Source organism: Eriocheir sinensis, chromosome 32 (assembly GCF_024679095.1).
Source record: "Eriocheir sinensis breed Jianghai 21 chromosome 32, ASM2467909v1, whole genome shotgun sequence".
In the NCBI taxonomy this organism is placed as follows: Eukaryota; Metazoa; Arthropoda; class Malacostraca; order Decapoda; family Varunidae; genus Eriocheir; species Eriocheir sinensis.
Window position 1 is genome coordinate 14,626,995 of NC_066540.1, and position 26,364 is coordinate 14,653,358.

The 26,364-nt window shown below is 36.6% G+C and overlaps 3 protein-coding genes and 1 long non-coding RNA gene across 22 annotated transcripts in view; 3 read left to right on the forward strand and 1 right to left on the reverse strand.

Annotated features, from left to right (window-relative positions):
* Positions 1–26,364, forward strand: part of LOC127006216 (crustacean hyperglycemic hormones-like) — a 54,911-nt gene that overhangs the window by 12,240 nt on the left and 16,307 nt on the right. The window contains exons 4-5 of one of the 3 annotated variants that reach the window (XR_007759273.1): positions 4,897–5,111; positions 17,796–17,928. The exons of the other annotated variants lie outside the window; for them this stretch is intronic. The gene's annotated coding sequence lies outside the window, so the exon portion shown is untranslated. Of the gene's footprint in view, positions 1–4,896; positions 5,112–17,795; positions 17,929–26,364 lie in introns of those variants that run through there. 3 annotated transcript variants of the gene reach the window in all.
* The window catches only part of LOC127006218 (uncharacterized), a 51,927-nt gene that overhangs the window by 5,716 nt on the left and 19,847 nt on the right, over positions 1–26,364 (reverse strand). Inside the window, exons 2-3 of the long non-coding RNA XR_007759275.1 lie at positions 21,208–22,171; positions 8,189–8,538 (exon numbers count right to left, since the gene is read on the reverse strand). This is a non-coding gene — a long non-coding RNA (uncharacterized LOC127006218). The remainder of the gene's footprint in view (positions 1–8,188; positions 8,539–21,207; positions 22,172–26,364) is intronic.
* LOC127006215 (crustacean hyperglycemic hormones-like) lies at positions 1,328–20,762 on the forward strand. 2 transcript variants are annotated; one of them, XM_050875821.1, is made up of 5 exons: positions 1,328–1,469; positions 3,611–3,933; positions 4,718–4,827; positions 6,396–7,750; positions 20,419–20,762. In XM_050875821.1, exons 1-3 carry the CDS (start codon positions 1,452–1,454, stop codon positions 4,818–4,820), a joined length of 444 nt encoding a protein of 147 aa, XP_050731778.1. In that variant the 5' UTR covers positions 1,328–1,451; the 3' UTR covers positions 4,821–4,827; positions 6,396–7,750; positions 20,419–20,762. The 2 variants fall into 2 exon arrangements, with proteins under 2 accessions (XP_050731778.1, XP_050731777.1); XM_050875820.1 differs by lacking the exon at positions 4,718–4,827 and having other exon boundaries at positions 1,329–1,469.
* Positions 14,001–26,364, forward strand: part of LOC127006214 (crustacean hyperglycemic hormones-like) — a 43,496-nt gene continuing 31,132 nt past the window's right edge. For 5 of the 16 annotated variants that reach the window (XR_007759264.1, XR_007759266.1, XR_007759269.1 and 2 more), the window contains exons 1-3: positions 14,001–14,163; positions 16,266–16,588; positions 19,078–19,605. Coding sequence is in view for 7 of the 16 variants with exons in the window: in XM_050875817.1 (XP_050731774.1) it covers positions 14,146–14,163; positions 16,266–16,588; positions 17,402–17,504 (444 nt within the window). In the remaining 9 variants the exon portion in view is untranslated. Of the gene's footprint in view, positions 14,164–16,265; positions 16,589–17,401; positions 17,512–19,077; positions 20,599–26,364 lie in introns of all 16 variants that reach the window. The other 11 variants (XM_050875819.1, XM_050875818.1, XM_050875813.1 and 8 more) reach the window with 8 other exon arrangements.

Sequence of the window (26,364 nt, forward strand, 5' to 3'; positions counted from 1 at the left end):
AATTTTATGCTAGTGTGATGCAGAAATGGTGGTCTCACAGCACAATACAGGACAGAGACGCAGTCTAGTATGTAAGTCTGTGTGTCAGACCACAGACATAATGCTAGACTGCGCGTCCCCTGTCTCCCTGTATATTGCTGAGTGAAGCACGGCAGCGGCCGTGGGTGTGCCCAGTTCATCCAAAACCGACGACTTCACACACCTCACTTCCTCCCTGTTTCCTGACCCAACATTCATTTTTAAGAAAACGTGAGACCACCATCATCTTTTTGAGATAATTTTGCATCACACTAGCATACATTTGTAACAATAATGTAAAAAATACATACGAAAATCAGAGTTAAATGAAGTAGGGAATACACATTTTCTTGCACTTATTTTCCTTCAACTCCTTAGTACTCAGCTGGTTTTCGTCGCATCACGTTTATAAGCCCAGATCCTAAATTTCCATGCTTTTCTGATTTTGATTGTGTAGGGTACGTCACGAGGTAAAAATATACATAGGGTCAAAATCGCCTCCGAAAATAAGGCGCGCCGTGACGGCGTTCATTCGCCTCGGCATGTATTTACTCAGACTCGCCGCTCTCGCACAAGACAAGAGTATCGTTTACCATGGGATGCGCGGATACGAGGCGAGTACGCTGATATATATTTCATGCTGACGACAAAGCTACCCAAGAATGACCCGGTTTACGTTTAATGCTACAGTTAATAGCTTAAGGTTACTGTAGCGGATCATAAGTCTTTACAAGTCCCTAGGCATCCTGTTTGCATAGTTTGCCTTCCAAGAGTAGTTTGTGATGACTGTGCACCGATACTTAAAGAGAAATATAGATTTGTAGGTAGTGGATGGATAGGTAGATAGATAAATAGATGGCTTGATAGATAAAGAAGAGAGAAAAATAGCGGACAGAGAGAGAGAGAGAGAGAGAGAGAGAGAGAGAAAAGAAATAAAAAGACAGGAAGAAAGACTGACAGTGAAAATACAGAAAGATGGAAATATAAGAGAGAGAGAGAGAGAGAGAGAGAGAGAGAGAGAGAGAGAGAGAGAGAGAGAGAGGAAGAAAGATAAGATAGAAAAATAATAAAGTAAGGAAGTAAAATAATAAAGTAAGCAAGCGAGAGCCATAGAGAACGCACGCACGGTGAAAAGAAGGGAAAAAAAATATGAAGGAAAAAAACAAAAAGCATAATGAAATGAAAAACAAAAAATAAAGAAATATAACAGCCAATTGAGTCTAAATTACCCCCTTTGAAAGACTATGGCACGACTCCCTCACTTCCCTCGAAATTTCATTGAGAACCATCAGCCCATTGAAGAGCTCGTTGACGTCACCAGGAGTATATAAGGGAGGCGGCGAGATCAACCGCAGCAGTCCAGCTCCATCATCCACAGGGAGAAGAGGCCTCCTTAGCTCCTCTTACAGTGACACACCTCCCTCAAGTCCGCAATGGTGGCCTACAGAATGGTGAGTGTGTGCCAAATATTCCCTCCAGTTACCTAGTCTATGTCTCTATTTCTTGATCATTGTTTTTGCCTGCATTTAACTTTCTTTCTCTTTTCTTTTCTTCCATTCTTTCCCAATTCGTATATTTGTCTAACGTCATTCAACTCTTTCTACCTTTGTTTGTTTGTGTTTGTATCAGTGTTTTTTTTTCTTGTATTTCACTTTTTCCTCTTTTTCGTTTCTTGCCTTCTTTCCCGATTCGTTGATTTGTCTAACTTCATTTAAAACTTCCTATCTATATACATTTGTTTTTATCGATATTTTTCTTTTTTTACTTTTATGCCTTGCTTTTCTTTCTCTCCTTGTTTCCTGTCTTCCTTCCTCATTCATAAATTTGTCAGCATTTCATTAATTTATCTGATCTTTGTTTAGTATTTTCTATCATATCTTGGCTTTCCATCATTTCTGTCTATTTTTACTTTTATTCCTTGTTTTTCCTTTCCTTCTTCTTCTGTTTCCTCTCTCACTTTCCCAAACATGAAGCTGCCAAACGTTCATATAAATTTTCCTATCTTCTTTATTTGTCACTATCTTTCTATCATTATCTCCGTTCTCACCATCTGACAATCATTAAATTTACACATTCCTTGCTTTTTTCTCCTTTTTTTTCCTGTCTTCTTTCCCCACTTATAAATATGACTAGCACCTATTTATAACTTTCTACCTTATCATTTTATGTTCACTATCTCTCTCTCTCTTGTTTTCACTTATATTCTAGTTTTTCTTTCTCTTATGTTACCTGTCCTTCCTTCCAATCTATTTTTCTGTCTATCTTCTTTTGAAAACTACATTTGTTTTTCGCATCTTTCTATCTTTATCTTCACCTTTATCTCATATTTTATTGATCTTTTATTTCCTGTCTTCTTTCCTAGAACGTAAAACTGTCTAGCCTCCATTTCAATCTTTCAGTTGCCTTTGCCTCATCTTCACATCTGCTCAGTTTGTTTCACTCATCCACCGCCCTGTTCCTCCTCCCTTCCTTCCTTCCTTACTTCCATCATTCCTTCCTTCTCTGATCTTGCCCGTCGCCTTCGTCAACCTGAAGTCATGGTGTGTTTACCCATTATTGCGTGTCCTAACATATCTCCAGTATAAGTAATGTTTCTAAATCGCCCTTATTGATCACCTCAACCCGTTTAAAGACTTTGCTTAATCACCTCGCAGTATAAGTCTTTCCAAATAATGTAATTTTAGCTTCTTTTGTTTTTTCTGTAGGGCACTTTTCTAAGTCATTGGGTCATTTATATCTATATCCTTGCTGTAATATTGGAGCCAACACTGTATTACCTCGAGAGAATTTATACTCTTGCAATAATAGTGGCACCAACACTGTATTGCCTTGAGAGAATATGTATCCTTGTAGTAATATTGGCACCAGCACTGCACAGCATACTCCAGGTGAGGCCCAATCAGCGACACATACAATCAGAGAACAACTTCCGCACTACTCTTGCTAACATTTACTGGCCTGTATCCTCAAACATTTCGGGGCTCACACACCCACGTTTGGTAAGGCTTTGATAGAGATTGTGTTCGAACCTGTTGGTAGATATATGGGCCTAGTGATAGTTTAACAAGACTTCTGCACCATGAACGTGAAAAACACTCATGAGGACCCGACTAATCTCCTTCGTGGACTTGCGAAATATTTGTGAGAGCCGAAAGCGTCAGAGAATGCGGCCCTAAACCTAAGGAACGTATTCTAAATAAAAAATGGAAACTCGCCGCCCAAACTTGATAAGGCTTTCGTAGAGGAAGTTTTAGGATTTCCGTGAGTAGTTCTTGGAGTCTAGTGATAGAGTCTAGCGATAGTCTCTCTCTCTCTCTCTCTCTCTCTCTCTCTCTCTCTCTCTCTCTCTCTCTCTCTCTCTCTCTCTCTCTCTCTCTCTCTCATTAGCATTTTCATTTTTTCCTATATTCTTTGGCACAATCATTCCTTCTTACCCATTTCCTGTATCTCATGCTTATCATGTATTCATCTATTATCTTTATTATTATTATTTTTATTATTATTATTATTATTATTATTATTATTATTATTATTATTATTATTATTATTATTATTGTAGTTATTCTTCTACCCTCTCCGTTTTCCTTCTTAGACCTCGACGGTGGCGCTGGTGGTGGTGGTAGCTCTTGGCGCCTCGATCCTCATCCTCCCCCACGCACACGCCCGTTCAGCAGAAGGGTTCGGGCGCATGGAGAGGCTGTTGGGTCAACTGAGAGGCGGTGCGGACTCCTCAGCAGCGTTGGGAGAGCTGAGGGTAGCCGGGGAGGGACCAGCCGGCCACCCTCTGGATAAACGCCAGGCCTACGACCGCTCCTGCAAGGGCATCTACGACAGGTCTCTCTTCAGCAAGCTTGAACACGTGTGCGACGACTGCTTCAACCTCTACCGCTCGTCCCATGTCGCTAGTGGCTGCAGGTAGGCTAAAAGGGGGGAAAGGAGGTGTGTGTGTGTGTTCTCATTCTATCTCTATTTTCTCTTTTAATCTCTGTCTTCTCTCTCTCTATCTATCTATTTATCTATCTATCTCGTTATTTTACCATTTATTTGTTAATATTGTGTTATCATTCAATTTTATATTTGTTCTTACTTTGTTTTATATATTTGTTAGTTTAATAGAATCAGCTAGAGTTATTTTGAACGTTTGTTTTATTATTTGTTTCTATATTGATGAAGTTTGATTCAGGTTTTAAGTTTAACATTTATATAATTTTGTTAGTCTTGATCGTACGTATGGCTGACTTTAGTATTTCTTTTACCTTTTATTTGCCGCTCATTACAATTTACGTACCAAAGTTATGTTTTCTCTTAAGATTTTATGCCTAACTAAAGCATTGTTTATGATTTACTCTATTAGTTTAGCCAAAATAGCGTTTTCTCCAAGTTATTAACTTTACATTTTCTTTAAGTTACCAAGATTATGTTTTCTCCTAAGTTTTCACGCTTAACTATGACATTTCTTAAATTTCATTAACTTTGCATTATTATTTTCGTTATTGTTTTTGACCAAAGTCATTTTGGGGGGAGGCTTTTTATGCCTGAGTTTAGTTTAACATTTCTAACCATTCTTTTCCCTACGTTATCATTTACCTTATTATTTTACCCTAATGTGACTTTTTTTTGTTTAATTCTACCATTTCCTTCCTGCCTCCTCCTCCTCCTCCTCCTCCTTCCCTTCCGCTCCCGAACCAACGCCATCTAGGAGAGACTGTTTCGACAATGATATGTTTGAGTACTGTGTGAAGGACCTTCTGCTGGAAAACCCCGAGCAGTTGATCCGCATTAGGGACGCTGTCAGAGGATAAGATGCCGGTAAACGGTGGGATAGTGATTCTTAGCTAACCACCGCATGTCCTAATTATTAATCCTGTGACCGGTAAGGTCTTGATCAACCCGCAGTTTGTCTGAGGGATAATAACGCATAGCTAACCACCGCATGTCCTAATTATTAACCTTGTGGCCGTGGTTAGATCCTGATTACCCTTCTGTCTTTCTGAGGGATAATGACGCATAGCTAACCACCGTATGTATTGATTATTAATCCTGTGTCTGTATGTGTCTATTGATTAACTCGCTCTGTGTCTGTCTGTTTCTAGGTCTAAGTTATACATATCTGTGTTTGCCCGTGTCTTGTTCTAATGCATCTTGGTCCCACTCTCTCCCCAAAAATAACAACAGGCATATTTTTATTTATTATTTTTAACTTTTTCAATCCTACTGGCGTTCGATTTTTATGTATTTTTTTTTATTCCGCTTGTTTAACTGACCAAAAATAACAAAGCACTTATATTTTGATTTTATCTTTAACTTTTCTGTCCAATTTTTCGTCTTCTCGATCTATATTTTTAATTGACAAAGATAATATTTTTTATTATTACTTTTTACTTTTTTCCTTACTCTACTTTTCTTGTTGTAGATTTTGATTTATTACTTTTTACCACTTTTAACAACCTTTTAATTGCAAGAACACCAAGAATTTTTTTTCTATTCTTACCTTTCTTCTCGATTTTGATTTATTATTTTTTTACCGCATGAAAATATCTTTCACTCTTTCAATCATTTGGTTTTCACTTGCCTGTATAATTTCTTTAATATTTTGCATTGCTTTTTCTTTAAGATTCTTTACACTTATACAGCTTTTCTGTTATATACATCATTTTCTACCATTTATTTTACTCTGCTTTCTTCCATTTATTTTACACTAATTTCTACCATTAATTTGACATAAATATATATCATATATTTTACATTAAATTCCTACATATATTTATCTGATTATAAAGTCTACGGTCAGTTTCACCCATTTTTAACTATCTCTATACCTTTCTAGACATTATTTGTTTTTCTTTTTATCTACTCGCCTGTAACATTGTTTTTCTATTTTATCATAACTTCTTCTTATTAATTATTAACTATTACCTATTTCTAAGTTTGCATCTTGCATCGTTATCATTATTTTCCTCTCCTTTCTATTTTTATTTGCATGTTTATTCTGATTCTCCTGTTATTTAAAACCTTTTTTGCTTCTTAACTGTAATGTAATCTTTCCGATTAAGTTGCGCTGACATATTTTGTTGATCATAATTTAGCAGTTATTTCTTATTATTCATTTTCCATTCAGTTTGAAAGCAATTTTTTTCTCAACATTTCACGTTTATGGTTTAAACTTTCATTTATTTGGTCATGGTTAATTTTCCCCATCTCAAACTAATGTTTTCTTTGGTTCACGTACTTATTGGGTTATCTTTAAATTTCTGTTATTTTTCTTTCATGTACCCATTAACGCAAACGCCCTTCCTCTTCAAGTTACCCTTTTTCGGCACCCTTTTACCCATTTTCTCTATGACATTACTAACGTTCTCTTTGGTGGCCGCTTTCAGGGAAAACTGCTACAGCAACCTCGTCTTCCGCCAGTGCATGGACGATCTTCTCTTGATGGACATGTTCGACGAATATGCCAAGGCCATCCGGGTGGTTGGCAGGAAGAAGTAAACACACAGACATAATTATATTGATTGTTTAACCCTCTCAGAGCCATGGCGTCCTCCTAACGAGCGAAGGAAAATGTGGAAAATACGCGTGGATGTTTTTTTTTTTCTTGTCGATGTTTTGAAGGCGTGAGCAAGCAGTAAGTATTTTGGCCATATTTTAGCCATCTCCGTCACAGCGTCCTCGAAATAGTGGAAGTTAGCACGGAAAATAGAAGCAAAAAAGGAAGGGTATCGGTTAGCATGTCAACGGTTTGAAGGAGTAAACAAACATATGTTATTGTTTTCCTTGTCGACGTTTTGAAGATGTAAACAGTAATATTATCCTTGGGTCACATTTTAAGTAAGCCTCACAGAAAGCCACATCGTCTTCGAAACATGGAAAGATAACAACGAAGTGAGAGAAAAAAATGAGAACAGGTATTTTTCTTTCATATCCATTTTCAACGATCCCAGAACAACAAACCAAGCACTGTTTGATATGACGTAATTAACCCTCTCATTCATTCCCCCACGCAGTCGTCCGTCCTTTTGGAATTATTGTATACGTTTTGAGTGATATTTCAAACATTCCAAATCTCTGGATTCCTAATTCTGGTGTTTTAGGATATTTTCTTTATCACATGCCTCCCTTTAAATATTCCTGCCCTCCACCCCCTTAAGTTGGTTTCTTTACTCTAGTCATTTGTATCATTAAGGAAAGGAATTATTTTCATACGCGCGCGAGCCTGAGAGACGTACGTGACCGTGTTTTATTTATTGACCGAACGTGAACGTGTGTGAATGGCGCTTTGTAACTTATAGGTCTTCATGATATTCAGTTTACGTGGCTTTTGAAACTGGAGAACATCTATGGCTTAGCAAACTTGGAAGGAGCTTATTGATATCTCTAAAGAGTTTATATATTTTCTTAGAATCCATATATATTTTTGGATTGTAAACGTATATATTTCTATTAGTATATTTTTCTAGGAGTCTGTACTTCTGAGGAATTTATATATATCTAAGAATCTACATATTTCTAAAGATTCATATAGTTCAAAGGAATTTATGTTTTTTTAATAATTGATATATTTCCACGACTTTCATATGTTTCTAAGAATTTGTATATTTCTAAGGAATCTTTATATTTCTAACGGAATTTATATACTTCTAAGAATTCATATATTTCCAAAAAATATATACTTTTAAGGAATTTATATGTTTCTAAGAACTTATATATTTCTAAAGATTCATAGATTTCTAAGGTAGCTATATTTCAGAGGAATTTATATATTTCTAAAGATTTATATATTCTAAGGAATTTATATATTTCTAGAGAATCCATCAAACTTTAAACAAACCGACACTGATGAAGTCTGGTATCTATAAAGCTCTTCAAATGGAAAACGTCAACAGCCTCGCCAGTCCCGAACGGGCTCATATAGTTTTCTAAGTTCCCAAGACTTTAGAACATCCAAGAGACCACAAATATTGCCTTGCAGACTTAGAATTACCTGATATATATGATTAGAAGAGTTAATCAGCCTTAGAACCTCCAGAACCTCACTGTTATAGCCTAGCGTATTTATAATTAGTTGATCAATACTTTTAAGAGTTTAATTTATGAACCTCCCTAGAATCTCTTTAGCATAGCTACAGCTATGTATTTTGATGAATCAGTAGTGTGTACAAACCCTCAATACCTCATCAATATACCCTGAAACACTAAAACCAGTTAGTGTAAATTTTGAAAGCCCCTCCTAGAGCCTCTTTATCCTAGCCTAGCATTTTAGGGTTATCTATATGGTGTTTATTTTTAAAGTTTGTTGGCTGTTAAAACCTTCAGAACCCCTCTAATGTACCCTGACAAATTAGAACTCGTATTTTGAAAAACTCTGATGTGCTTCATAAAGTACATGATCTCACTAACCATTGACTTGCGGAGATAAAATTATTACATATTTTATAGAAGTGATTAGGCTATTCTGACCCTCCTGGACCCACTGTGCAAGCCTAGAATATTGTATTGATCTATTGGGCATTTTCAGAAGACCTTAGTATGCCTTAGACCCGCTAGACTATTGCCTGAGGAGTAGTTTGTTAGGAGTAATGTACTTTTAGGAGAGTTAGACAGACTTCGAGTCCTCCAATATCTCACTAATTATCCTTACAGAGTTGTAAAACTATTTATTATATATTTTAAGGAGTCTGTATTAGGCTATAGACCATCCCCAACCTTACCAGATGAATATTTATTAGTAATTTATATTTTAGAAGAATTAGATAACTTTAGAATCTTCCACAACCTTACCAGAGGAATATTTTATCAATAATGTATATTTTTAGACGAGAGTAATAGACTATAATATAGACCAGAGTTGTAATTTGCTAGTAATTTATATTCTTTAGAAGAGTTTAACAGACTATAGCCATCCACATCCCTACCAGAGGAGTATTTTATCAGTATTGTCTATTTCAAGAAGAGTTTGCTAGTTTTTAGAAACTCGAGACTCTCAGTGAATAGGCGTTGTGTCCCTCGTGTATCGCCAGACACGGGGGGCGGAGGTGTACGTAGGATTTTGTGATGACGCTGTGCCAAAGACTTGTACCGTGACTGTGAAGGAGGAGGAGCCGGAGGAGCTGAGAGGAGAGGATGCAAATAAATACAGACTTTAAGAATCAAATGAATGACTTAATAACCTTTGATGGAGGAGAGCGTATGTTTACATTTTAACTTAAGCTCACAATCACAAATATGAAAGAAAATAATATATTTGAAAACACCCTTATCTTATATAGGCTACTAATTGATTCAAGATTAAGGGCCACTTTCTCAGTCACTTTTGTTTTTCATCGTTACCAAGAGCGGCGATCGCCGCTACCAACAAGAAATCCGCTTTCACAGTCGTCTTTCGCGGCGCTGTTTGTCTGCATCAGTACCGGAGATTGGAACCTCTGGTAACGGAGCTCTGGTAGCCTCGGGGGCTCCCCAGTGGAGCTTACCAATGGCATTAATTACTAAATAAAACAAATTCTTGCTCAAGTGGTTATATTATTTCTTTAAATGGATGTAAGAAAATATTACACAGTACCGCAACACGTTGCAGGGCTTCAGTGGTAATATGAGAAAAAAATTAAAAGACTTCGAATGACATGAACTCACTTCACCTGCTTACCACTAAACGTCCTGCTGAGAATTTCAGTTTGATTGATGGATGGTTTATTGTTGCAAAATACACAATATAGGAGAAGGGAGGACTTTAATACTTGTCACCATAATTCACCTGTTATGCCTTCTTGGTCAAACTTTCGTACTATTCTAGATAGCCTCATACGTATGCATAGGGCACACATATAACGAAATCAGCCCTGTTGTGTAAAATAGATAGATAGATAGAGAGAGAGAGAGAGAGAGAGAGAGAGAGAGAGAGAGAGAGAGAGAGAGAGAGAGAGAGATGAAGAGTCTGTCTTGCTGGCATCTGCTAAATAGATCTATAAAACTTGTCACCATTATTAAATAAATTTTCACCTATTATCCCTAGGAAATATTAGGCTATCAGTAGTTTTGAGCGGTGTATTACAGCGAGACACTCCACATTTTTTCGTCATATCTATTCTTTACAGTTATTCTTTATATCTATTCTTCACGTTTACTCTTTTTACGTTTATTTTTCACATTTATCCTTCATAATCTCCCGCTCAGCTGATGTAATGTTGACATTTCCCGCCGCTCCGGCATACCAACACTGCCGCATCACGCGCCTTCGTCTTGTCATGACCGTTACCGCGCTGCTGGTAGTCGCCGATACCACGAAAACAGCAACTGTGAAAGCGGATCGAGGCGATGGTAATGGCTGCTACCAGCAGGATGGTAGGGCCTTTGGTTAGGGTGCGTACCAAACGACTGTGAACGCGGCCCTAAATATATACTGTTAGTTATATGAGAAATGGAATGAAAAAGGAAGGGAGAGCTTGTAATAATGGCGTAAGGGAATAGCCTGGGTATGGAGAGCTTGTAATATTAGTGTAAAGAAATGGCGGAGGAAGAGCGAGCTTGAAATATGGGTTTAAGGAAATGGCCGAGGAAGAGCACATACACCAACACTTCAATGTCATTTACACTACACAACATTCACATATGTACACGCATATTCACACACCAACGTATCTTTTGTGTTTTGTTTATGTAATTTTTATAATAAAATATCCTTGAAAGGTATTGGTTTTTCCTTACTCGTGGACCAACTAGGAATTGAGCACTCCCTTACTACCAACAAGAGTTTACAACATGGCCGTAAGGGAATGGTCTAGAAAGACAGAGCTTGTATAATCTGTTTCATTTCATCTGTCCACTAATAAAGCGGGAATTGTGATGGATGTGGCACCTGCGCATTTCTAGTTCGTGAATACGTGAAAATCTACTTTTGTGATAGACATTCAGGCTTATTTATCAATATTATTAGAATGTTTATGTATAAGAAATAAAAAAAAACTCAATGGTTTGCATCGATAATCTAACATACTCGTACAAGCACAGGAAAATACAAGCTTGTATCAAATAACTTAGTCACATCATGCTCGAACGATGTATAGGTTTTCATATTCATTGATTGGTAGCTCATTTCACGTATATTAAAATACATTTGGCTCTGCAAGTGCAAATAAAGGGTATCTTAATAATTTACTGCATGTAAATAACAATTAATAATGGAAATAACATGAAATAGTATATATATATATATATATATATATATATATATATATATATATATACATATATATATATATATATCTATATATATATAATAACTGTTGAATGCGATGCTAGGCTTTTTCGAATATTAGGCTACCCATATTATTTACATGCAACACATTATGATCCCTTATGTATAGAGATTTGCAGAGTCGTATGTCACTTTATGCACCTGCATGAGATAAAATGTGGATATCTGAAAGGCCATAGGTCATTCGAGCATGATCAGACTATACTGCTTAATATATAAGTTGTTCCTTCGTGTGCCTTTATGGTAGATTATCAATGCAAATCTTCTGTTTGCGGTTTATATGAGATGACTTGAGTATTTTTTTTATACTCAAACATTCAAATATATCAATGAAAATATAAAATTCATTCAAATATATCACTGAAAATATAAAATTGATTTTCACGCAATCACGAACTAACAATGCGCAGGTGCCACATCTACGATCGCGAGTGGACAGACGGAATGAAACGGACTATAACATGGCCACAAGGGAATGGTCGAGGAAGGGAGAACTTGTAACATGGTCGTAAGGGAATATGCTAGGCAGGGCAAACATAACTTGTTAGTGCTGAACTAAACTGGTGTCTCATTTATATTTTAGAAGCAGTTTATGTTGCTAGAAATAGTGGTTGTAGTGGCAGTGTTAACGGTAGTAATGGTCGTAGTAGTAGTAAAGGTAGCAGTAGTTTTAACACCGCATATATAAATTCCTCTCATTATAATTTAAGTTAACCAAATAATGCAGAAGGGAAGTTTACACATGAAGAAATATACGGGGAAAATGTGTACATGTTTAATTTAGTTCACCCAATAATTATATATTTCTTTATCTATTTATCTGTATTTCAATATATTTATTAAATAATTAATTAATTTATTTATTTATTTGATTATCCCCCAAAAAGAATACACACCTGAAGACTAAACACGAAGAAGAGGTTCATTTATAACTTCACAGTCGAATGCTCTTTGTTGTCAGCCTACAGGCTTACATAATAGACTGCTCGTCCCCAATCTCCCTGTATTGTGCTGAGTGAAGCCGTGGGTGTGCCCAGTTCATCCAAAACTGACGACTTCACACACCTTACTCCCACCCTGTTTCCTGACGCCAACATTCATTTTTAAGAAAACTTAGACCACCATCATCTTCCTGAGAAAATTCTGCATCACATTAGCATAAAATTGTAACAATAATGTAAAAATACGCATACGAAAATAAATGCGACGAAAACCAGCTGAGTACTAAGGAGTTGGATGGAAATAAGTGCAAGAAAATGTGTATTACCTACTTCATTTAACTCTGATTTTCGTATGTGTATTTTTTTAACTATTGCTCGAATTTTATGCTAGTGTGAGGCAGAATTGTCTTAGGAAGATGATGGTGGTCTCAGTTATAAAAAAAAAGGGGGAGGAAGGTGTGTGTGGTCGTGTTTGATGATGATTGGATGATTACGGCCGCTGCTGCTTCATATCACAGGGAGACAGGGGACGTGCAGTCTAGTATGTAAGTTTGTGTGTCAGACCACAGACTTACATACTAGATTGCGCGTCCCCTGTCTCCCTGTATTGTGCTGAGTGAAGCGCCGCAGCGGCCGTGGGTGTGCCCAGTTCATCCAAAACCGACGACCTCACACACCTCACTCCCTCCCTGTTTCCTGACCCCAACATTCATTTTTAAGAAAAATTGAGACCACCATCATCTTTTTGAGATAATTCTGCATCACACTAGCATACATTTGTAACAATAATGTAAAAAATACATACGAAAATCGGAGTTAAATGAAGTAGGGAATACACATTTTCTTGCACTTATTTCCCTCCAACTCCTTAGTACTCAGCTGGTTTTCGTCGCATCACTTTTATAAACCCAGATCCTAAATTTCCATGCTTTTCTGATTTTGACTGTGTAGGGTACGTCACGAGGTAAAAATATACATAGGGTCAAAATCACCTCCGAAAATAAGGCGGGCCGTGACGGCGTTCATTCGCCTCGGCATGTATTTACTCAGACTCGCCGCTCTCGCACAAGACAAGAGTATCGTTTACCATGGGATGCGCGGATACGAGGCGAGCACGCTGATACATATTTCATGCTGACGACAAAGCTACCCAGGAATGACCCGGTTTACGTTTAATGCTACAGTTAATAGCTTAAGGTTACTGTAGCGGATCATAAGTCTTTACAAGTCCCTAGGCATCCTGTTTGCATAGTTTGCCTTCCAAGAGTAGTTTGTGATGACTGTGCACCGATACTTAAAGAGAAATATAGATTTGTAGGTAGTGGATGGATAGGTAGATAGATAGATAGATGGCTTGATAGATAAAGAAGAGAGAAAAATAGCTGGACAGAGAAAGAGAGAGAGAGAGAGAGAGAGAGAGAGAGAGAGAGAGAGAGAAAATAAAAAGACAGGAAGAAAGACAGACAGTGAAAATACAGAAAGATGGAAATATAAGAGAGAGAGAGAGAGAGAGAGAGAGAGAGAGAGAGAGAGAGAGAGAGAGAGAGAGAGAGAGAGAGATAAAAAAATAATAAAGTAAGAAAGTAAAATAAAAAGTAAGCAAGCGAGAGCCATAGAGAACGCACGCATGATGAAAAGAAGGAAAAGAAATATGAAGGAAAAAAACAAAAAGCATAATGAAATGAAAAACAAAAAATAAAGATATATAACAGCCAATTGAGTCTAAATTACCCCCCTTGAAAGACTATGGCACGACTCCCTCACTTCCCTCGAAATTTCATTGAGAACCATCAGCCCATTGAAGGGCTCGTTGACGTCACCAGGAGTATATAAGGGAGGCGGCGAGATCAACTGCAGCAGTCCAGCTCCATCATCCACAGGGAGAAGAGGCCTCCTTAGCTCCTCTTACAGTGACACACCTCCCCCAAGTCCGCAATGGTGGCCTACAGAATGGTGAGTGTGTGCCAAATATTCCCTCCAGTTACCTAGTCTATGTCTCTATTTCTTGATCATTGTTTTTGCCTGCATTTAACTTTCTCTTTTCTTTTCTTCCATTCTTTCCCAATTCGTATATTTGTCTAACGTCATTCAACTCTTTCTACCTTTGTTTGTTTGTGTATGTATCAGTGTTTTTTCTTGTATTTCACTTTTTCCTCTTTTTCGTTTCTTGCCTTCTTTCCCCATTCGTTGATTTGTCTAACTTCATTTAAAACTTCCTATCTATATACATTTGTTTTTATCGATATTTTTCTTTTTTTACTTTTATGCCTTGCTTTTCTTTCTCTCCTTCTTTCGTCTCTTCCTTCCTCATTCATAAATTTGTCAGCATTTCATTAATTTATCTGATCTTTATTTATTATTTTCTATCATATCTTGGCTTTCCATCATTTCTGTCTATTTTTACTTTTATTCCTTGTTTTTCCTTTCCTTCCTCTTCTGTTATCTGTCTCACTTTCCCAACCATGAAGCTGCCAAACGTTTATTTAAATTTTCCTATCTTCTTTATTTGTCACTATCTTTCTATCATTATTTCCGTTGTCACCATCTGACAATCTAAATTAACGCATTCCTTGCTTTTTTCTCTTTTTTTCCTGTCTTCTTTCCCCATTTATAAATATGACTAGCACCTATTTATAACTTTCTACCTTATCATTTTATGTTCACTATCTCTCTCTCTCTCTTGTTTTCACTTGTATTCAAGTTTTTCTTTCTCCTTTGTTACCTGTCCTTCCTTCCAATTTATTTATCTGTCTATCTTCTTTTGAAAACTACATTTGTTTTTCGCATCTTTCTATCTTTATCTTCACCTTTATCTCATCTTTTATTGATCTTTAATTTCCTGTCTTCTTTCCTAGATCGTAAAACTGTCTAGCCTCCATTATAATCTTTCAGTTGCCTTTGCCTCATCTTCACATCTGCTCAGTTTGTTTCACTCATCCACCGCCCTGTTCCTCCTCCCTTCCTTCCTTCCTTCCTTCCTTACTTCCATCATTCCTTCCTTCGCTGATCTTGCCCGTCGCCTTCCTCAACCTGAAGTCATGGTGTGTTTACCCATTATTGCGTGTCCTAACATATCTCCAGTATAAGTAATGTTTCTAAATCGCCCTTATTGATCACCTCAACCCGTTTAAAGACTTTGCTTAATCACCTCGCAGTATAAGTCTTTCCAAATAATGTAAGTTTAGCTTCTTTTGTTTTTTCTGTAGGGCAATTTTCTAAGTCATTGGGTCATTTATATCTATATCCTTGCTGTAATATTGGAGCCAACACTGCATTGCCTCGAGATAATTTATACCCTTGCAATAATAGTGGCACCAACACTGTATTGCCTTGAGAGAATATATATCCTTGTAGTAATATTGGCACCAGCACTGCACAGCATACTCCAGGTGAGGCCCAATCAGCGACACATACAATCAGAGAACAACTTCCGCACTACTCTTGCTAACATTTACTGGCCTGTATCCTCAAACATTTCGGGGCTCACACACCCACGTTTGGTAAGGCTTTGATAGAGATTGTGTTCGAACCTGTTGGTAGATATATGGGCCTAGTGATAGTTTAACAAGACTTCTGCACCATGAACGTGAAAAACACTCATGAGGACCCGACTAATCTCCTTCGTGGACTTGCGAAATATTTGTGAGAGCCGAAAGCGTCAGAGAATGCGGGCCTAAACCTAAGGAACGTATTCTAAATAAAAAATGGAAACTCGCCGCCCAAACTTGATAAGGCTTTCGTAGAGGAAGTTTTAGGATTTCCGTGAGTAGTTCTTGGAGTCTAGTGATAGAGTCTAGCGATAGTGTCTCTCTCTCTCTCTCTCTCTCTCTCTCTCTCTCATTAGCATTTTCATTTTTTCCTATATTCTTTGGTACAATCATTCCTTCTTCTTACCCATTTCCTGTATCTCATGCTTATCATGTATTCATCTATTATTTTTATTATTATTATTTTTATTATTATTATTATTATTATTATTATTATTATTATTATTATTATTATTATTATTATTATTATTGTATTTATTCTTCTACCCTCTCCGTTTTCCTTCTTAGACCTCGACGGTGGCGCTGGTGGTGGTGGTAGCTCTTGGCGCCTCGATCCTCATCCTCCCCCACGCACACGCCCGCTCAGCAGAAGGGTTCGGGCGCATGGAGAGGCTGTTGGGTCAACTGAGAGGCGGTGCGGACTCCTCAGCAGCGTTGGGAGAGCTGAGGGTAGCCGTGGAGGGACCAGCCGGCCACCCTCTGGATAAACGCCAGGCCTACGACCGTTCCTGCAAGGGCATCTACGACAGGTCCCTCTTCAGCAAGCTTGAACACGTGTGCGACGACTGCTTCAACCTCTACCGCTCGTCCCATGTCGCTAGTGGCTGCAGGTAGGCTAAAAGGGGGGAAAGGAGGTGTGTGTGTGTGTGTGTGTGTGTGTGTGTGTGTGTGTGTGTTCTCATTCTATCTCTATTTTCTCTTTTAATCTGTCTTCTCTCTCTCTATCTATCTATTTATCTATCTATCTCGTTATTTTACCATTTATTTGTTAATATTGTGTTATCATTCAATTTTATATTTGTTCTTACTTTGTTTTATATATTTGTTAGTTTAATAGAATCAGTGTTATTTTGAACGTTTGTTTTATTATTTGTTTCTATATTGATGAAGTTTGATTCAGGTTTTAAGTTTAACATTTATATAATTTTGTTAGTCTTGATCGTACGTATGGCTGACTTTAGTATTTCTTTTACCTTTTATTTGCCGCTCATTACAATTTACGTACCAAAGGTATGTTTTCTCTTAAGATTTTATGCCTAACTAAAGCATTGTTCATGATTTACTCTTTTAGTTTAGCCAAAATAGCGTTTTCTCCAAGTTATTAACATTACATTTTCTTTAAGTTACCAAGATTATGTTTTCTCCTAAGTTTTCACGCTTAACTATAACATTTCTTGAATTTCATTAACTTTGCATTATTATTTTCGTTATTGTTTTTGACCAAAGTCTTTTTTTTTGGGGGGGGGCTTTTTATGCCTGAGTTTAGTTTAACATTTCTAACCATTCTTTTCCCTACGTTATCATTTACCTTATTATTATTTTAGAATAAGGTGAGTTTTTTATGTTTAATTCTACCATTTCCTTCCTGCCTCCTCCTCCTCCTCCTCCTCCTTCCCTTCCGCTCCCGAACCAACGCCATCTAGGAGAGACTGTTTCGACAATGATATGTTTGAGTACTGTGTGAAGGACCTTCTGCTGGAAAACCCCGAGCAGTTGATCCGCATTAGGGACGCTGTCAGAGGATAAGATGCCGGTAAACGGTGGGATAGTGATTCTTAGCTAACCACCGCATGTCCTAATTATTAATCCTGTGACCGGTAAGGTCTTGATCAACCCGCTGTTTGTCTGAGGGATAATGACGCATAGCTAACCACCGCATGTCCTAATTATTAACCTTGTGGCCGTGGTTAGATCCTGATTACCCTTCTGTCTTTCTGAGGGATAATGACGCATAGCTAACCACCGTATGTATTGATTATTAATCCTGTGTCTGTATGTGTCTATTGATTAACTCGATCTGTGTTTGTCTGTTTCTAGGTCTAAGTTATACATATTTGTGTTTGCCCGTGTCTTGTTCTAATGCATCTTGGTCCCACTCTCTCCCCAAAAATAACAACAGGCATATTTTTATTTATTATTTTTAACTTTTTCAATCCTACTGGCGTTCGATTTTTATGTATTTTTTTATTCCGCTTGTTTAACTGACCAAAAATAACAAAGCACTTATATTTTGATTTTATCTTTAACTTTTCTGTCAAATTTTTCGTCTTCTCGATCTTTATTTTTAATTGACAAAGATAATATTTTTTATTATTACTTTTTCCTTTTTTCCTTACTCTACTTTTGTTGTTGTAGATTTTGATTTATTACTTTTTATCACTTTTAACAACCTTTTAATTGCAAGAACATCAAGAATTTTTTTTCTCTTCTTACCTTTCTTCTCGATTTTGATTTATTATTTTTTTACTGCATGAAAATATCTTTCACTTTTTCAGTCATTTGGTTTTCACTTGCCTGTATAATTTCTTTAATATTTTGCATTGCTTTTTCTTTAAGATTCTTTACACTTATACAGCTTTTCTGTTATATACATCAGTTTCTACCATTTATTTTACTCTGATTTCTTCCATTTATTTTACACTCATTTCTTCCATTAATTTTACACAAATATATATCATATATTTTACATTAAATTCCTACACATATTTATCTGATTATAAAGTCTACGGTCAGTTTCACCCATTTTTAACTATCTCTTTATACCTTTCTAGACATTATTTGTTTTTCTTTTTATCTGCTCGCCTGTAACATTTTTTTTCTATTTAATATTAACTTCTTTTTATTAACTATTAAATATTACTTTTCTAAGTTTGCATCTTGCATCGTTATCATTATTTTCCTTTCCTTTCTATTTTTATTTGCATGTTTATTCTGATTCTCCTGTTATTTAAAACCTTTTTTGCTTCTTAACTGTAATGTAATCTTTCTGATTAAGTTGCTTTGACATATTTTGTTGATCATAATTTAGCAGTTATTTCTTATTATTCATTTTCCATTCAGTTTTGAAGAAAAAATTTTCTCAACATTTCACGTTTATGGTTTAAACTTTCATTTATTTGGTCATGGTTAATTTTCCCCATCTCAAACTAATGTTTTCTTTGGTTCACGTACACATTGGGTTATCCTTGATTTTCTGTTATTTTTCTTTCATGTAGCCATTAAGTCAAACGCCCATCCTCTTCAAGTTACCCTTTTTCGGCACCCTTTTACCCGTTTTCTTTATGACATTACTAACGTTCTCTTTGGTGGCTGCTTTCAGGGAAAACTGCTACAGCAACCTCGTCTTCCGCCAGTGCATGGACGATCTTCTCTTGATGGACATGTTCGACGAATATGCCAAGGCCATCCGGGTGGTTGGCAGGAAGAAGTAAACACACAGACATAATTATATTGATTGTTTAACCCTCTCAGAGCCATGGCGTCCTCCTAACGAGCGAAGGAAAATATGGAAAATACGCGTGGATGTTTTTTTTTTTCTTGTCGATGTTTTGAAGGCGTAAGCAAACAGTAAGTACTTTGGCCATATTTTAGCCATCTACGTCACATCGTCCTCGAAATAGTGGAAGTTAGCACGGAAAATAGAAGCAAAAAAGGAAGAGTATCAGTTAGCATGTCAACGGTTGGAAGGAGTAAACAAACATATGTTATTGTTTTCCTTGTCGACGTTTTGAAGATGTAAACAGTAATATTATCCTTGGGTCACATTTTAAGTAAGCCTCACAGAAAGCCACATCGTCTTCGAAACATGGAAAGATAACAACGAAGTGAGAGAAAAAAATGAGAACAGGTATTTTTCTTTCATATCCATTTTCAACGATCCCAGAACAACAAACTAAGCACTGCTTGATATGACGTAATTAACCCTCTCATTCATTCCCCCACGCAGTCGTCCGTCCTTTTGGAATTATTATATACGTTTTGAGTGATATTTCAAACATTCCAAATCTCTGGATTCCTAATTCTGGTGTTTTAGGATTTTTCCTTTATCACATGCCTCCCTTTAAATATTTCTGCCCTCCACCCCCTTAAGTTGATTCCTTTATTCATTAAGGAAAGGAATTATTTTCATACGCGCGCGAGCCTGAGAGACGTACGTGACCGTGTTTTATTTATTGACCGAACGTGAACGTGTGTGAATGGCGCTTTGTAACTTATAGGTCTTCATGATATTCAGTTTACGTGGCTTTTGAAACTGGAGAACATCTATGGCTTAGCAAACTTGGAAGGAGCTTATTGATATCTCTGAAGAGTTTATATATTTTCTTAGAATCCATATATATTTTTGGATTGTAAACGTATATATTTCTATTAGTATATTTTTCTAGGAGTCTGTACTTCTGAGGAATTTATATATATCTAAGAATCTACATATTTCTAAAGATTCATATAGTTCAGAGGAATTTATGTATTTTTAATAATTGATATATTTCCACGACTTTCATATGTTTCTAAGAATTTGTATATTTCTAAGGAATCTTTATATTTCTAACGGAATTTATATACTTCTAAGAATTCATATATTTCCAAAAAATATATAGTTCTAAGGAATTTATATGTTTCTAAGAACTTATATATATCTAAAGATTCATAGATTTCTAAGGTAGCTATATTTCAGAGGAATTTATATATTTCTAAAGATTTATATAGTTCTAAGGAATTTATATATTACTAGAGAATCCATCAAACTTTAAACAAACCGACACTGATGAAGTCTGGTATCTATAAAGCTCTTCAAATGGAAAACGTCAACAGCTTCGCCAGTCCCGAATGGGCTCATATAGTTTTCTAAGTTCCCAAGACTTTAGAACATCCAAGAGACCACAAATACTGCCTTGCAGACTTAGAATTACCTGATATATATGATTAGAAGAGTTAATCAGCCTTAGAACCTCCAGAACCTCACTGTTATAGCCTAGCATATTTATAATTAGTTGATCAATACTTTTAAGAGTTTAATTTATGAACCTCCCTAGAATCTCTTTAGCATAGCTAAAGCTATGTATTTTGATGAATCAGTAGTGTGTACAAACCCTCAATACCTCATCAGTATACCCTGAAACACTAAAACCAGTTAGTGTATATTTTGAAAGCCCCTCCTAGAGCCTCTTTATCCTAGCCTAGCATTTTAGGGTTATCTATATGATGTTTATTTTTAAAGTTTGTTGGCTGTTAAAACCTTCAGAACCCCTCTAATGTACCCTGACAAATTAGAACTCGTATTTTGAAAAACTCTGATGTGCTTCTTAAAATCCATCATCTCACTGACAATTGACTTGCGGAGATAAAATTATTACATATTTTATAAAAGTGATTAGGCTATTCTGACCCTCCTGGACCCACTGTGCAAGCCTAGAATATTGTATTGATCTATTGTGCATTTTCAGAAGACCTTACTATGCCTTAGACCCGCTGGACTATTGCCTGAGGAGTAGTTTGTTAGGAGTAATGTACTTTTAGGAGAGTTAAACAGACTTCGAGCCCTCCAATATCTCACTAAGTATCCTTACAGAGTTGTAAAACTATTTATTATATATTTTAAGGAGTCTGTATTAGGCTGTAGATCATCCCCAACCTTACCAGATGAATATTTATTAGTAATTTATATTTTAGAAGAATTTGATAACTTTAGAATCTTCCACAACCTTACCAGAGGAATATTTTATCAATAATGTATATTTTTAGACGAGAGTAATAGACTATAATATAGACCAGAGTTGTAATTTGCTAGTAATTTATATTCTTTAGAAGAGTTTAACAGACTATAGCCATCCACATCCTTACCAAAGGAGTATTTTATCAGTATTGTCTATTTTTAGAAGAGTTTGCTAGTTTTTAGAAACTCGAGACTCTCAGTGACTAGGCGTTGTGTCCCTCGTGTATCGCCAGACACGGGGGGCGGAGGTGTACGTAGGATTTTGTGATGACGCTGTGCCAAAGACTTGTACCGTGACTGTGAAGGAGGAGGAGCCGAAGGAGCTGAGAGGAGAGGATGCAAATATATACAGACTTTAAGAATCAAATGAATGACTTAATAACCTTTGATGGAGGAGAGCGTATGTTTATATTTTAACTTAAGCTCACAATCACAAATATGAAAGAAAATAATATATTTGAAAACACCCTTATCTTATAGAGGCTACAAGTTGATTCAAGATTAAGGGCCGCTTTCACAGTCACTTTTGTTTGTTTTCATCGTTACCAATGAGCGGCGATCTTTCAACAAGAAATCCCCTTTCACAGTCGTCTTTCGCGGCGCTGTTTGTCTGCATCAGTACCGGAGATTGGAACCTCTGGTAACGGAGCTCTGGTAGCCGCGGGGGCTCCCCAGTGGAGCTTACCAATGACATTAATTACTAAATAAAACAAATTCTTGCTCAAGTGGTTATATTATTTCTTTAAATGGATGTAAGAAAATATTACACAGTACCGCAACACGTTGCAGGGCTTCAGTGGTTATATGAGAAAAAAATTAGAAGACTTCGAATGACATGAACTCACTTCACCTGCTGACCAGTAAACGTTTTGCTGAAAATTTCAATTTGATTGATGGATGGTTTATATTTGCAAAATACACAATATAGGAGAAGGGAGGACTTTAATACTTGTCACCATAATTCACCTGTTATGCCTTCTTGGTCAAACTTTCGTACTATTCTAGATAGCCTCATATGTATGCATAGGGCGTACATATAACCAAATCAGCCCTGTTGTGTAAAATAGATAGATAGAGAGAGAGAGAGAGAGAGAGAGAGAGAGAGAGAGAGAGAGAGAGAGAGAGAGAGAGAGAGAGAGAGAGATGAAGAGTCTGTCTTGCTGGCATCTGCTAAATAGATCTATAAAACTTGTCACCATTATCAAATAAATTTTCACCTATTATCCCATGGAAATATTAGGCTATCAGTAGTTTTGAGCGGTGTATTACAGCGAGACACTCCACATCTTTTCGTCATATCTATTCTTTACAGTTATTCTTTATATCTGTTCTTCACGTTTACTCTTTTTACGTTTATTTTTCACATTCATCCTTCATAATCTTCCGCTCAGCTGATGTAATGTTGACATTTCCCGCCGCTCCGGCATACCAACACTGCCGCATCACGCGCCTTCGTCTTGTCATGACCGTTACCGCGCTGCTGGTAGTCGCCGATACCACGAAAACAGCAACTGTGAAAGCGGATCGAGGCGATGGTAATGGCTGCTACCAGCAGGATGGTAGGGCCTTTGGTTAGGGTGCGTACCAAACGACTGTGAACGCGACCCTAAATATATACTGTTAGTTATATAAGAAATGGAATGAAAAAGGAAGGGAGAGCTTGTAATAATGGGGTAAGGGAATAGCCTGGGTATGGAGAGCTTGTAATATTAGTGTAAGGAAATGGCGGAGGAAGAGCGAGCTTGAAATATGGGTTTAAGGAAATGGCGGAGGAAGAGCGAGCTTGAAATATGGGTTTAAGGAAATGGCCGAGGAAGAGCACATACACCAACACTTCAATGTCATTTACACTACACAACATTCACATACACGCATATACACACACCAACGTATCTTTTGTGTTTTGTTTATCCCAATGACTTTATGTAATTTTTGTAATAAAATATCCTTGAAAGGTATTGGTTTTTCCTTACCTGTGGACCAACTAGGAACTGATCACTCCCTTACTACCAACAAGAGTTTGTAACATGGCCGTAAGGGAATGGTCTAGAAAGACAGAGCTTGTATAGTCTGTTTCATTTCATCTGTCCACTAATAAAGCGGGAATTGTGATGGATGTGGCACCTGCGCATTTCTAGTTCGTGAATACGTGAAAATCTACTTTTGTGATAGACATTCAGGCTTATTTATCAATATTAAATTAGAATGTTTATGTATAAGAAATAAAAAAAAACTCAGTGGTTTGCATCGATAATCTAACATACTCGTACAAGCACAGGAAAATACAAGCTTGTATCAAATAACTTAGTCACATCATGCTCGAACGATGTCTAGGTTTTCATATTTATTGATTGGTAGCTCATTTCAGGTATATTAAAATACATTTGGCTCTGCAAGTGCAAATACAGGGTATCTTAATAATTTACTGCATGTTAATAACAATTAATAATGGAAATAACATGAAATAGTATATATATATATATATATATATATATATATATATATATATATATATATATATATATATATATATATATATATATATATATATATATATATATATATATATATATATATATATATATATATATATATATATATATATATATATATATATATATATAATAACTGTTGAATGCGATGCTAGGCTTTTTCGAATATTAGGCTACCCATATTATTTACATGCAACACATTAAGATCCCTTATGTATAGACACCTGCAGAGTCGTATGTCACTTTATGCACCTGCATGAGATGAAATGTGGATATCTGAAAGGCCATAGGTCGTTCGAGCATGATCAGACTATACTGTTTAATATATAAGTTGTTCCTTCGTGTGCCTTTATGGTAGATTATCAATGCAAATCTTCTGTTTGCGGTTTATATGAGATGACTTGAGTATTTTTTTTATACTCAAACATTCAAATATATCAATGAAAATATAAAATTCATTCAAATATATCACTGAAAATATAAAATTGATTTTCACGCAATCACGAACTAACAATGCGCAGGTGCCACATCTACGATCGCGAGTGGACAGACGGAATGAAACGGACTATAACATGGCCACAAGGGAATGGTCGAGGAAGGGAGAACTTGTAACATGGTCGTAAGGGAATATGCTAGGCAGGGCAAACATAACTTGTTAGTGCTGAACTAAACTGGTGTCTCATTTATATTTTAGAAGCAGTTTATGTTGCTAGAAATAGTGGTAGTAGTGGTAGTGTTAACGGTAGTAATGGTCGTAGTAGTAGTAAAGGTAGCAGTAGTTTTAACACCGCATATATAAATTCCTCTCATTATAATTTAAGTTAACCAAATAATGCAGAAGGGAAGTTTACACATGAAGAAATATACGGGGAAAATGTGTACATGTTTAATTTAGTTCACCCAATAATTATATATTTCTTTATCTATTTATCTGTATTTCAATATATTTATTAATTAATTAATTAATTTATTTATTTATTTGATTATCCCCCAAAAAGAACACACACCTGAAGACTAAACACGAAGAAGAGGTTCATTTATAACTTCACAGTCGAATGCTCTTTGTTGTCAGCCTACAGACTTACATAATAGACTGCTCGTCCCCAATCTCCCTGTATTGTGCTGAGTGAAGCCGTGGGTGTGCCCAGTTCATCCAAAACTGACGACTTCACACACCTTACTCCCACCCTGTTTCCTGACGCCAACATTCATTTTTAAAAAACCTTAGACCACCATCATCTTCCTGAGAAAATTCTGCATCACATTAGCATAAAATTGTAACAATAATGTAAAAATACACATACGAAAATAAATGCGACGAAAACCAGCTGAGTACTAAGGAGTTGGATGGAAATAAGTGCAAGAAAATGTGTATTCCCTACTTCATTTAACTCTGATTTTCGTATGTGTATTTTTTTAACTATTGCTCGAATTTTATGCTAGTGTGATGCAGAATTGTCTTAGGAAGATGATGGTGGTCTCAGTTTTTACAGGAGACGTGCAGTCTAGTGTAAGTTTGTGTGTCAGACCACAGACTTACATACTAGATTGCGCGTCCCTCATCTCCTGCATTGTGCTGAGTGAAGCCTGCAGCGGCCGTGGGTGTGTCCAGTTCATCCAAAACCGACAACTTCACACGCCTCACTCCCACCCAATTTCCTGACCCCAACATTCATTTTTAAGAAAACATGAGACCACCATCATCTTTTTTAGATAATTCTGCATCACACTAGCATACATTTGTAACAATAATGTAAAAAATACATACGAAAATCGGAGTTGAATGAAGTAGGGAATACACATTTTCTTGCACTTATTTCCCTCCAACTCCTTAGTACTCAGCTGGTTTTCGTCGCATCACGTTTATAAGCCCAGATCCTAAATTTCCATGCTTTTCTGATTTTGATTGTGTAGGGTACGTGACGAGGTAAAAATATACATAGGGTCAAAATCACCTCCGAAAATAAAGCGGGCCGTGACGGCGTTCATTCGCCTCGGCAATTATTTACTCAGACTCGCCGCTCTCGCACAAGACAAGAGTATCGTTTACCATGGGATGCGCGGATACGAGGCGAGTACGCTGATATATATTTCATGCTGACGACAAAGCTACCCATGAATGACCCGGTTTACGTTTAATGCTACAGTTAATAGCTTAAGGTTACTGTAGCGGATCATAAGTCTTTACAAGTCCCTAGGCATCCTGTTTGCATAGTTTGCCTTCCAAGAGTAGTTTGTGATGACTGTGCACCGATACTTAAAGAGAAATATAGATTTGTAGGTAGTGGATGGATAGGTAGATAGATAAATAGATGGCTTGATAGATAAAGAAGAGAGAAAAATAGCGGACAGAGAGAGAGAGAGAGAGAGAGAGAGAGAGAGAGAGAGAGAGAGAGAGAGA